At 37.4% G+C, this 12,819-nt stretch overlaps 2 protein-coding genes across 7 annotated transcripts in view; one reads left to right on the top strand and one right to left on the bottom strand.

Annotated features, from left to right (window-relative positions):
• LOC118450196 (uncharacterized) overlaps window positions 1-12,819 on the bottom strand; it is a 39,054-nt gene that overhangs the window by 1,248 nt on the left and 24,987 nt on the right. Inside the window, exon 1 of one of the 4 annotated variants that reach the window (XM_085655903.1) lies at window positions 7,078-7,434. The exons of 1 other annotated variant lie outside the window; for it this stretch is intronic. In XM_085655903.1, coding sequence (XP_085512029.1) covers window positions 7,078-7,080 — 3 coding nt within the window. In that variant the 5' untranslated portion in view covers window positions 7,081-7,434. Of the gene's footprint in view, window positions 1-731; window positions 1,346-3,322; window positions 3,440-7,077; window positions 7,435-12,819 lie in introns of those variants that run through there. 2 more of the 4 variants (XM_035885732.2, XM_085655902.1) reach the window with 2 other exon arrangements.
• Window positions 548-12,452, top strand: LOC118450177 (serine/threonine-protein kinase OSR1). 3 transcript variants are annotated; one of them, XM_085655872.1, is made up of 12 exons: window positions 548-704; window positions 2,566-2,700; window positions 6,464-7,047; window positions 7,920-8,032; window positions 8,120-8,370; window positions 8,525-8,701; window positions 9,184-9,417; window positions 9,522-9,636; window positions 9,712-9,974; window positions 10,344-10,530; window positions 10,610-10,734; window positions 10,965-12,452. In XM_085655872.1, exons 1-11 carry the CDS (start codon window positions 646-648, stop codon window positions 10,685-10,687), a joined length of 2,196 nt encoding a protein of 731 aa, XP_085511998.1. In that variant the 5' UTR covers window positions 548-645; the 3' UTR covers window positions 10,688-10,734; window positions 10,965-12,452. The 3 variants fall into 3 exon arrangements, with proteins under 3 accessions (XP_085511998.1, XP_035741585.1, XP_085511999.1); XM_035885692.2 differs by having other exon boundaries at window positions 549-704; window positions 8,525-8,690; window positions 9,182-9,417; XM_085655873.1 differs by lacking the exon at window positions 2,566-2,700 and having other exon boundaries at window positions 631-704.

Raw genomic sequence — 12,819 nt, 5'->3', positions numbered from 1 at the left:
TTCTTTTTGTTGACTTTCTTTCGAATCATCATAAGTCGTGAAGAGAGGGCAAAGAGAGGGCAAAGAGAGGAGAAAAAAAGAAGAGAGAAATAGAATAAATTCTCTCGTTGTATGTTTGTGCTGCGAGAGCGCGTAGGAGCGATGCGCGTTCGACGCGAGAAGCGCGCTCGTCGGTCCGTGGTAGGTAGTTATTCAATTGAGAAGTGCGCTCCCGTCTGACATAGTTCAGTCGACGACGAACTTACATCTACACCGGAATTTGCATCTCTTCGTCGCGTACTCGGCTTTTTCTTTTGCTCTCTTCTTTTACTCCCTCTGCACCCTCCTTCCCGTCGTCGTCGTCGTCGTCGTCGTCGTCGTCGTCGTCGTCGTCGTCGTCGTCGTCGTCGTCGTCGTCGTCGTCGTCCTCCTCTTCCTCCTCCTCCTCCTCCTCCTCCTCCTCCTCCTCCACCCTCCCCTCCCCTACCCTCCCCCCGCCGACCTTTCTTCTCGGCTTTCTCCATCGGTCATTTACGATCACCGAAGAAGAGGAAACCAGGAACACAGGAGTTTCGGTCCTTTCGGTGATCGCACGTTTAAACGTGTTAAAATTTAACAGGCGGCGAAGATGTCGTCGAGCTTCTTCCACCGTTATTGATATCGACGATGGATGCCATGGCGACTGATCTTTGCGCGAACGGCACTTTGAAAACGACATCAGGCAGGTGAGATAGATATAGAAATATTTTTACTTTACAGCGAACTCGAGCTGGCCGATTTTTTCCAATAACGACGATCGATCCAATCGATCGGCCACAAAACGCAACCTTTTCCCGTTCGTAACGATGATTTTCATGACAGTGAAACGGCTTAATGGTCATTATTCCTGGCCGAGTTAATAACCAATTGACCCTCGACCGCCTGACCAGAGGTTTCATTGATGAAGAGCGCTATTAGACAAAGTCAAACCGTGACAGCGCTCGAAACTTGCTCCTTTTTTTCTCTCCTCCTCTCCTTCCTCTCTCCTTTCTCTCCTCCTCTCTCCATTCCTGATTAACTGTTTACGTAGCATTAAACGATCACGCGTTAATCCGTTAATAAAGAAAAGCCAAGTGTCTCCTCACGAGCTCCTTCTTTCGTCTTTCTCAACTTTTCCGAAAATCGCTTCTTCTTGCTGTTCCTCGATATACGGTAATAGATTAGTAGAATGAGTAAATTGGAACGGTACGACCACGGGACGACGTCTAGTTATTCCATTTAGAACAATTACGGATCATCGGAAAAGGCACACGTGGACGTGTTTGTTCAAATGTACTCGTAAATGTGCTCGTTGATCGCACGCATGATCGATCTATGACTAACCTATGCGTTTAACGCTAGTGAATGCACGTGCCGTTTGCGAGTTTAAAGAATAAGAAATAAAAAAAAAAAGAAATACTGTCCATCGACGCGCTATCTTTCAATGTCACGATGTTCGCATATAAATTGGATATACCTGGAAACGAAATACAATTACGTGGACGACCGAGGCGTAGTCGTTTCGTGAAACGGAACGATTTTTTCTCTCGTCGTGCCTCCAAAAGATTAATGTCGATTCGACATTAAACCAACGACGAAACGAACGTGGGTGCGAAATGGCTCCGGCAAGAAAATTAAGGGAAAATCCTAATCCTGGCCTGCGAATTAAATATTTAACCCATATATTTTTCAATTCCATCGAACGTGCGTGAAAATATAATGGAACGCGGGGAAGAAAACGTACGAGATATCTCGATTCTTCTTTAACGCTATATGGACCGTCTCTTTTACTGTTTGATAATATACTTAGACCATAGAAATATAATGAATGAGAAATAAAAAGAAAAAGAGAGACGGACTTGTACGCGTGAATTGCGTTTTTAAACATTGAAATAAGATATTTTAAGCGAATACGTACGTCGAATGGAACTACGTGGGGCGCTTGCTTCCTTCGAAAAGTTTTACATTCGTATTGCTTTACGGTATGGTACAATTGTATACGTAAACGATATAAGATAAAAAGAGGTTACTAGCCGGTCACCGAAAGACGTGTACGTACGACGGACCATTGACTCGAAGGAAGGGACGGTAAATTTGCGATAAGATTATTTTTAGCCAACGTTAGAGGGCTTACCCCTTGGCGGTGGCTAAAAATAGTCCGTAAGGCCAATCCAACTCCAATTATTCCATTTAGGTATTTAGGTGACAATCGACCGACCGTCAATTTAGAAATATTCCACACGCTCGCAAGCGGGGATTTTACGTGGCTTCCTTCGACCGTAATAAGACGTGTTATCGTCTTATTGTTTCGATCGTGGACTCGATTTTTCTTTATCGAAAATTTTATTGGAATTCGAAACGTTGTGAAATTCAAAGATGAAAGAAACGACGAAATTTGTCGTTAATCAAGACAAATTAAAGATCGAACGAGGAAATTCGACGCGCTAGAAGTGAACAAAATCCTGAAATATTATCGCGTTTAAATTAATAAAGAGAGATCAATGAGAATCGATAAATAACGCCTTGCTAACCGCAACCCGTTTAACGAGCACGCACGTCCGTTTGCAGCGTCGTAGATAACATTATGAGGCAACGCAAGTCCGCCGGTGCATTGGATGCCACGGCGCCGATACCGTCGGAGAAGGAGCAGCTAAAGTTTCAAGATAACAGATTCCTCACGACTTTGGTACTCGGTAGGAGTAGGTGAGTACACCCTTGTTTCTTAGTTTCTTTTCTTACTTTTTTCTTTCTTCCTTCCTTTCTTTCTTTTTCTATTAAAATTAATCTTATTTTGTTTCTACTTGCAAAAAACAAAAAGAAAGAAAGAAAGATATTGAAATTATCTCTCAAACGAGAAGGCATTGAAAGGCATAACTTTAAAGTTCGGGAAGTCGACGGGTCTTAACGAGCTAAACGAATCGTTCGTAAACTCGTCACGCGATCTCGTTCCCATCGTTTTCGATGAAGAGAGGGGAGACCGATCGTCTCTCTCTCTCTCTCTCTCTCTCTCTCTCTCTCTGCCTGCCTGCCTGCCTGTCTCTGTCTCTGTCTCTGTCTCTATCTCTCGGTTTCCGCATACGGTTTCCTGAGCACATTGAAATGACAAAAAATGAAATGACAACGAACAAAAGATTCATCGCGTGGTCAAGATTTTTTAGTCGCTCGTGAGAATTACATTAGCGCCTCAGAACAGAACATAATGCGTCATAATAAAACAACTTCGGCGAAGTCGTTTTATTTAGAAACGTACTCGTTGCACTGGAAAAATTTCTTTGCACAAAGTTTCTTGATTAGAGACGATTAGAGAAAAAGTCAAACAACTTACTAAAAATAGTTTTCCGTACATCCTCGGTATATCGTTGATTCGACGTAACGGAATACGCGAATCAAGATGGTAACCGTAGAAGTTGCGAGCCTTTTGTAAAATCAAAGTAAAAGTCGTGCAGATTATATACCGGAGAAGGTATCGATTCGAGAGGGAAAATCATATCCGTTTGCGTACGATGCTAAAGGTTAAAATAAAATTCCTGTACAAATAGAGAAAATCAGAGATAACGCTTCGGTGGCATCTGACGCGTCAAACGTTTATATCTGCGGATCGATCGATTGACATTAATTAAATCAGCAGGATTGCAACCGGACAATTCATAGGAGTGATTTATAAATGTAAAGCGAGCATCGATATCGGTCGCTATCGACACCGATATCGTTCGTAAATCCAAAAATCCTCGTTAGGGTTCAGTCGAACGTAATTTTTCAATACTTTTGCAAGCCACCTACACGCCTGAGTTATACTTCTTACAACAACTTATTCCAAAATGAAGATTCATTTGGACGGACGGACGGCTAGGAAAGAGGAGGAAGAAACGAATCGTGAGTCGGAGTAATTAAGTTTGAACGTTCGAGCCTTGAGACTTTGTAATTAGTTCTACGAAGTTGATTCAACGAAGAGACGAAACGATTTCGCTCGAATTAACGGCGGCAACGCGTTTACTTAGGATTATAAGGCTGTCGAAACGTCCTTTCACGTTCAAACGATTCGTATTTCGTAACTTTTATTTCAAATTTCCCGCCTCGGCTTTACTTCGTGATCGACTAAAACGTATCAACCGAGATTCGCGTCTATATCGCGTTCGAACCAAGATTCTTTTTTTCTTATTTTTCCTCAAAATCCAAAATTTATGCGATATCGATTAATTTACCTAATAAAGGCATAACGTTTATCAAAATCATCATTCGTCGTATCTTATCAACCTAACCAATTTTATTCTCTCTCTCTCTCTCTCTCTCTCTCTCTCTCTCTCTCTCTCTCTCTCTCTCTCTCTCTCTCTCTCTCTCTCTCTCTCTCTCTCTCTCTCTCTCTCTCTCTCTCTCTCTCTCTCTCCCTCCGTCGCCGTGCGCTCTGCTTCGTTCTTACTCTCCTATTCTATCTATTTTGCGTTTTATCTCTTTTCCGTCGTAATAATTGTAGGCACGGATATCTCGTTATAGTCGAAATTATTTTTTTGCACGAATACGGTGGCAACGCCAAATCCTAACGAATTAAGATTCTGAGAGATTTTCATTTTGTTTTTATATTTCATATGCACAGCGTATAAAAAAAAATTCTGTGCAAATGCAATACGATAAGATAAGCTGCGTATAGTTGGTTTAGTAAATAACAGTAAGCGGTAAAAATAAATGCCTTGCCGGAAATATCCTGGATTTCGATAGGAAGGTGAAGATTCACAGTAATTTATGGTACTACTTATTTTCGATTTAAATTAATTTCAATTTAAATTAATAACCTTGTTTCCTCCGGTTTACTAAGCAGCACGTTTTTTCTTCTTCAAACTTTAAGACGAGGCTTATAGTGAGGTTAATAATGAGTACAATTACTTTTTGCAAATAATCATAATTTATTTTTTATAGTGCTTTTTCCTTTTTTTTCCATTTACATACATGTAGTATTTTTAATTATGGAGTGATAAAATTATGCAAATATAAATGAACAATTTTGTTGGTGTGAAAAATTTCAAAACACGATACGATGCATAAAACAACGTTGCATTCTGTTACTTTTATCCTGCCTTAAGACAAATGACATAGTTTCTAAATCGATTAAATTTATTCGAATAAAAAGATTCCGTGAAAACGAATAGAACGTTGTATATCATTGACATCCATTTCAATTTGAAATTTATTTCTTAGTTTTTTCTTATCCTCCTTACATACATATCGATATGTTTGTCGTTCATACTCGATCGTCTCATGATAATCGACTGTCCGATGTCATCCATTGTTGCCGAATAATCCTATGCCAGTAGAGAAGTGTGGAAAAGATATAATAGAAAAAAAAGAAAAAAATAAATACAGCAAATATAGTTATAGACGCATAAATACGCCCTTCCTATTCCATTCTTCTTCATATATATATATATATATATATATATATATATATATATATATATATACATACATACATATACCGGCTTCGGAGCAAAAGGGTTAACGATTTTGCGTCATGACCAATAGCACGCCGCTGAAATTAACGGTTCTCTGCATCATAACCAATAAACACAGGGCCGAGAATTATGGCGGGATTCTTTATAAAGTTTGACAGACGGAGTAGGATTATTGGTCGGACGGCGCAAAGAATGCGCGCTTGAATGTTCGATCGAACGCGCCAGACTGCGGTACTTGAGTCCGATAAATATCGTATAAACGAGGAATACGAAAAACGGAAAACAAGGGTGGGATCGATCGCGCGTAAGTATCTCGTTATTTCGCATTCGAATTCGAGCTCAAAAGGTGTTACGTCGAACGTTTTCTTTCCTGTTTATTTCTCGCTCGTTATATAAGTAATTCGTCGACAATTTTTTATTCGAATGATCAATTAAAAAGAGCAATGGCTTTAGAAACGTTCATTAATCACTTTGGTCTTCGAATCTTCACTTTGGTTGTTCCCGAATAAATGAATGCAAACGTGTCCGTTTGCCTCTACGATTAATTCAGGCATACGCGTGGTGGACCGTCAATGATTCGGTTCCTTGAGAAACCTCAATCGTTTCAATGAATCGAAACGAGTTTCGCGTAGGACGCATAATCACGCGAGATCGACGCATTTGTCTTCTCGCGATTACGCGTAATTGCTGCCCGATAAAAGCGCTTCTCTTTGCCAGCCAACAAAATACATCATAACCGTAAACATAATCTGTAAAGGTATATGCTATATCTATATAGACATACGTATGTATCTATGGGAAACAAATAAAAGAGGGGAAGAGTTCTGCAAAAAATTCTCATTGAAAATTCTAAAGCAAATCTTTCTTTGGTTCTTTTTGGCCGAAGCAGCCTTATCTTTAATTAAGAGACAACATTTACACAGTTCGTCTTATAACGCAAAGAGATAATCGACTTAATCCTTGAATCTTTGAATGTACGATTGCGAAAATCAGATGGTAACGTGAGTTTACGTTTTCAACAGAAAGATCTCACCGGACGTATTGCCATCCTGCCCTTCTGGAATATTTCGGCAAAGATCCCTTCGTTCGACGACTCCTACTAAGTTATCTACGTCGACGGCGACAAAAAGTGACGGAGATCGTGAAGAAGCGTTGCAGGCAACGCCAAACGATCGACAAAACTCTACGCGAGTCTTTTCGACCGTTTTATCGAGCGTTCTTTCGAGTGGTATACGAGAGAAAAGTAACGTTCTAAACAACAACAACAATCAGAGCAACAACAATAACAACAACAACAACAATAACAACAACAACAACAACAACAAAAAAAACGGTAATAGTAAGAAGAGCAGTGTGGTCGGTGGTGGAGGCGGCAGCGGTGGCCTCAGAGGTCAGGCGGCGCGTGCCATACGAGCCGGCGGTGGTGGCGATAGCGGAGGTGAGAGCGGAGGCGGCGCCTCGTTACTCGCAAGGGGCGCCAGAGCTGCCAGTAAGCACGCGCGCCTTGGCACGGCACTGGCTAACAAAATGGCGTCTGCGAGCTCAACCGCGGTCGTGCAAGGCTGGCCAAACACCAAGGACGACTACGAGCTTAAAGAGGTTATCGGTGAGTAGTAACTAACGTGTCGCTGCTTACCATTATCCTTTGGTATCCCTTTGTCCTTTTAGGAATCGCGCGAACGAGCCATCGTTCAGAGAAAATCTTTCAGATTCGGAGCCGGTCGCTCGTTTTTCTCCTCTTTCTCTCCTCTTTCTCTCTTTCCCCCCTCCTCTTCCAGCCCGTCGTCTTTTTCTTTTTCGGTCAACTCTCGTTCCGTCGAATTTTACGACTTCCCGAGAATTTTGAAAAAATGACAGAAACGACAACGAGGATGACATAGATGCTCGACGATGCTCGATCAAACGCGTCGTTTATTATTTCCTAAAGATTTTCTCTGATCACCGGTCTGAAACGCCATTCTCTCGACGAGGGATCTTAACCGGCTCCTTCGCGATAACGAATTTCTCATTTTTATCTCTCTCTCTCTCTCTCTCTCTATCTATCTATCTCCTTTCTTCTTTGTTGCATAGCGTACGTAAAACATTCGTTCCTTTCGGTGTTTCTCTCACATAGAAACCTATGCTCGTGATCTTGCCTCTCTCTCTCTCTCTCTCTCTCTCTCTCTCTCTCTCGTCTCCCCCTCCCGCTTGCTCTATTCCTTCCTTTTTCATGGATATTGTACCCTACTGCCATATACATATGCATATTATAACCTAAATGGTTGGCATCGATCGTTTGTTTTGCTTCATCTTTTGCTCCCTTTCCATTAAAGATTTATTATGTACTATTCGTAGGCAGCTGCTACGTATCACGAGACTATTCTTGCTCTTTGACTTTGCTTGATAATACGTTTGCTAAAAATACCTTCTATACAAGTCATTATTTATTACATCTAATTATCGTAGAATAACGTATCGTATATTGATTAATATTCAAAGGTGTTGGAGCCACTGCAGTAGTACACGCAGCATTTTGTATTCCACGCCAAGAAAAATGTGCTATAAAGAGAATAAATTTAGAAAAATGGAATACCAGTATGGACGAGTTATTGGTAAGATTATTTATAATTTATATTAAATAATTACTTTTTTTCTATACGCCTCTTTGATTATCGTTACGTTTATCGTTATTTAAACAGAAAGAGATACAAGCAATGTCTTCTTGCAATCACGAAAATGTTGTAACTTATTATACATCATTTGTCGTAAAAGAAGAACTTTGGCTTGTTCTAAGACTACTAGAGGGTGGATCTCTGTTAGATATAATCAAACATAAAACTAGAACCACCAACTGCAAGCATGGAGTATTCGACGAAGCTACGATAGCTACCGTACTTCGAGAAGTCCTGAAAGGTCTTGAATATTTTCACAGCAATGGTCAAATCCACAGGTACCTTTCGTTAATATTCCCTCTTTCCTTGAATTATTATAACTACAATTTTAACCTATGCGGTCTGGTTTATTAAATGGGAATATAATTATATTGAAGATATTAATGTAACTAGTGTATATGACTTTTAACAAAAAACACAAAACAATATTAGGGACATAAAAGCGGGTAATATCCTACTAGGAGAAGATGGTACTGTACAGATCGCTGATTTTGGTGTCAGTGCTTGGCTCGCTACAGGAAGAGATCTAAGCAGACAAAAAGTTAGGCATACTTTTGTTGGAACGCCATGTTGGATGGCACCTGAGGTCATGGAGCAGGTGAGAGAGGAAAGTAACACTACAACTTCTTAGCCTGCATTTTCTGTGTCTACATTTCTGTTGCATTTACATATATTGGCATAGAGAAGTGCTAAGACGATGATGTACAGTTTACCATTGCTAATGAGGCATCGGTAAAACGCTTGTTAATTTCATAAGAATTAAATGAAATTTAATTTCGTGTTTTACACTATTTGCATGAAGTTGATATTATCGATTAATTAAAACGAAGAAAAGTATTTCTTTAAGATATTTTCATTATTTCGAAATTCGATTTAAATAGAATATCTATTATTCTTGCTTGAACACGTGCAAATTCCACGTTGATATATATATATATATATATATCGATATCCTTAGAAATGCCTTGCAACGTTAATCGTTCGAGTTAACCCGCGTCATTTGTAAAAGCACGCTTCTTTTAAGTGTTGTCTATATTTCTTTGATATACTTATCGTAAAAGCAATTATGATATGCATATTTATTTGCAGGACCATGGCTATGATTTTAAAGCAGACATTTGGTCGCTCGGTATCACTGCTATCGAAATGGCAAGCGGTACCGCTCCTTACCACAAGTATCCACCGATGAAGGTATTGATGCTCACTTTACAAAACGATCCACCTACCTTAGACACAGCGGCGGATGATAAAGATCAGTATAAAGCTTATGGTAAAACATTCCGTAAAATGATCGTCGATTGTTTGCAAAAGGATCCAACTAAGAGGTAAACTTAGGCACAGCCATGTTTATAAAACTGACATGTATAATACACAAATTGGTACATGTAAATGGTATACGTATTATCGAGCCAAATTCTTTATCTTTTAGACCAACTGCTACAGAACTTTTGAAACATCCCTTTTTCAAAAAAGCTAAAGACAAGAAATATTTGCAACAAACGTTAGTTGCTATAGGACCGAGTCTTGAGACTAGAGTACAGAAGGTATGTTTATTTAGAAACGTACGTAGAAGTTGATATGTATACTTTGATTTAAAATATCGTTACGATCTAAAATAGGCATCGAAGAGGCAGCCGGGTACATCGGGTCGTTTACACAGAACGGTAACAGGGGAATGGGTTTGGTCTTCGGAAGAGGAGGATAGTGCGTCTAGCGGTGAAGAGGGCAAAGAAGCATTACCAGTTAATACAATAGAGAATGCGAGTAGCGAAGAAGATCTTGAACAAGACGAATTTTACTCTCAAGTCAAATCGACGCAAAGTCACCCTGTTATACAATCTGCCGAACAAAATGTTCCTATAAATCTGGTGTTACGACTACGGTATATATTAAATACTTTCAGAGAATCTTCATTAACTACTCTTTGATGTTGCAAAGCACACACGCACGCACACACACACACACACACACACACACGTACACACATGTATATATACATATATCCAATAATATCCTTGCAGACGTCCAGATACCCAATTCACCCTTGAGGAAAAATCCGTGTACACATCCATCCTTCCTGATCCTATTAATTCGTTTAAAATAAGTTATTGTATCCTCTACGATTTAATCCAACGCAATTTAATTTAATTATTAAATTATTATTTTTTTCTTATGTTTATTTTTATTTCATTTTTTGTTAATTTTTTTTTCTTTTTTCTTTTTTCTTTTTTTTTTTTTTTTTTTTTTATAGTAATCAGAAACGTGAACTAAACGACATCAGATTCGAATTTGCCGTGGGAATTGATTCTGCCGAGGGCATTGCTGCCGAATTAGTTGGCGCAGGATTAGTCGACGGAAAAGACATTGTGGTTATAGCAGCGAATTTACAAAAATTAATAGACAGTGCCGGACAATTACGGACTGTTACATTTTCATTGGTAAAATGATACTTGCTCTCTCGTTATTTTGTTGTATGTACAGATGAAAAACTTTCCAATTATCTTTGATTTGTTTTAGAACTCTGGTCATGCAGCCAACGAAGTACCAGATGATAAAGCATTAATAGGATTTGCTCAGATCTCCATCACGGATTAAACAATTTCGTAATATTCTGAAATCTCAGAATAATACTCTTACGTGATGTATATACATATATACATATATATATACATATATATATATATATATATATATATATATATATATACACATATATATAATGCAAAAAGGATCAAAGGCTATAGCTATACCGTTTGATCATTATAGAAAAATATTGTACAGTATATGAACCATCGGCGAATTTGTTTCACGCGTATGGCTCTAGCTTTTGGTATTTTTGCAATGACTCTTTTCAGTTGCTATGATTTTTCAGGTAATTTGATCACACAGGAGATAGAACCTACAAGATCCTAAAAATAATACATCCGGTGACAAAGAACCTTTGAAAAAAATCTTTACGTCCATCTTATGTTCGCGTAACGCAATAAGACGCAACCCACACAATTATTATCCACGAAGGCTTGCAAATTAGACATATTGTAATCTCTAAGAGTTAAAACTTCACGTTATTAATCTATAATGATTCATATTACTTTAATTTATGTAAATATTAGCGATCCAGTCTGTTCGTTAAGTTGTTTCTCTTCTTAGTTGTTGGCTGTAAATTTGAAAGAATTTGCACACATCGAAAGAGCATAGCACTTGAAATAACGACAGAAAGAACACATTGGATGAAATCAGTTAAGGTGCTTGAATATCTCGTTTCTTTATTTCATATAACTTTTTTCCTTTATTCAACAAAGGATATATAAGATGCACTATAATATAGTGTCATTAAAGTCATTAAGTCCTGTACAAAATATCAATTATTACATTTTAATTATCATATTTGATGAAGAATCAATGAAATATTACACAAAGATTCAAAAGTACTAGAACACATTTTGTACTTAATTAAATAGAATTACAATAATGTATTCATATTCTTAAAGATTTTAGATAGAACTGATTTAAGACTTTTATTTCTTGAGTCGTTTTTACAAAAGCGATATGTGTGTGTGTATACATATACATATATATATATATACACACACACACGTTATATATACGCATACGTATATATACATATATGCGCATCTATACGTGAGCCTGCCACAAAATATATAAAATCGGAGTTATATGTTATTTATGATTAAAATTATTCTGAATATATTATGGAATTTTTGTAACATAAGTTTTAATATAGCCAGGCTTGTATATAGTAAAGAAGAGAAATATGTAATTATCAAATTTTGTTTATTATTTCAAGGTTTCTTTTTCACTACGAAATGTGAACGAAAAATTGGAAATATTTTAGCTTCCACACACGCAAGGCATAATATCATGTTTGCGATAATTATTATCTAAATTATTTTATTTCTATTCGGAATATATATATATATATATATAGAAATCATTTTACCAATTCTGAAGTCACGAATGTAATACTCTATTCATTAAACGGCAGATGTATCTTGTATGCTTAATAATTACTATAGAACATACGGAAAAAGAGCATAATTATTAGTAAGCCAAAAACAACTATAATAATGATAATGATAATAGTAATAATAATAATAATAATAATAATAATAATAATAATGATGATAATAATAATAATGTTGTATAAACTAAAGTAGAAGCGGAAAAAAATTAGTTATATCGAACATGGCACTATTTGGTAGTGTTTAGGCTTATCACGCATTATACTTCAGGATTCGAACAAAATTTAGTCCGAATGTTTTAGCGTAACTGTATTATCATGATACATGTGCCTTATTCCCCCCTCCCCCCTTCAAAAAAAAGAAAAAAGAAAGAAAAACTATACTCGCTGTCGATTCATCACAAGCTTATAGACGTATTATTATTCACAATCTTTGATCATAGCCGAAAGACATTTTCTTATCGCGACGTATCTCATTCGTAGCATCATCGAAATGGTGCCAAACAAAGTGCGACGATTGATTATGTACCGATATAAAAAGTAATTTATTTGTATCAATATCAAACAATATTAAGTAATGAAAAATACTGTGGTTTATTCCATTGCATTATTACGATCACTTGATACGTAAGAACAATATGGTTTAATGGAAAGAGGAAAGAAATATTTCAAATTAGTACTTAATTTTAACTTAATTTTTTCATAGAATTTCGAAAAATCGACAATATAATTCTTTTTATATATG

Source organism: Vespa mandarinia, chromosome 3, assembly GCF_050613455.1.
Source record: "Vespa mandarinia isolate Hongniang chromosome 3, ASM5061345v1, whole genome shotgun sequence".
Taxonomy (NCBI): domain Eukaryota; kingdom Metazoa; phylum Arthropoda; class Insecta; order Hymenoptera; family Vespidae; genus Vespa; species Vespa mandarinia.
Note: the sequence above shows the minus strand (reverse complement) of the source record. Positions and strands in the feature narration are given on the sequence as shown.

Bases quoted from the DNA above. Each gene is read 5' to 3' on its own strand.
- LOC118450177 (XM_085655872.1), top strand. From the start codon at position 646: ATGGATGCCATGGCGACTGATCTTTGCGCGAACGGCACTTTGAAAACG. The intron at 705-2,565 runs GTGAGATAGATA...GTCCGTTTGCAG, and splicing joins TTGAAAACGACATCAGGCAG to CGTCGTAGATAACATTATGA. The intron at 8,033-8,119 runs GTAAGATTATTT...TTATTTAAACAG, and splicing joins CCAGTATGGACGAGTTATTG to AAAGAGATACAAGCAATGTC.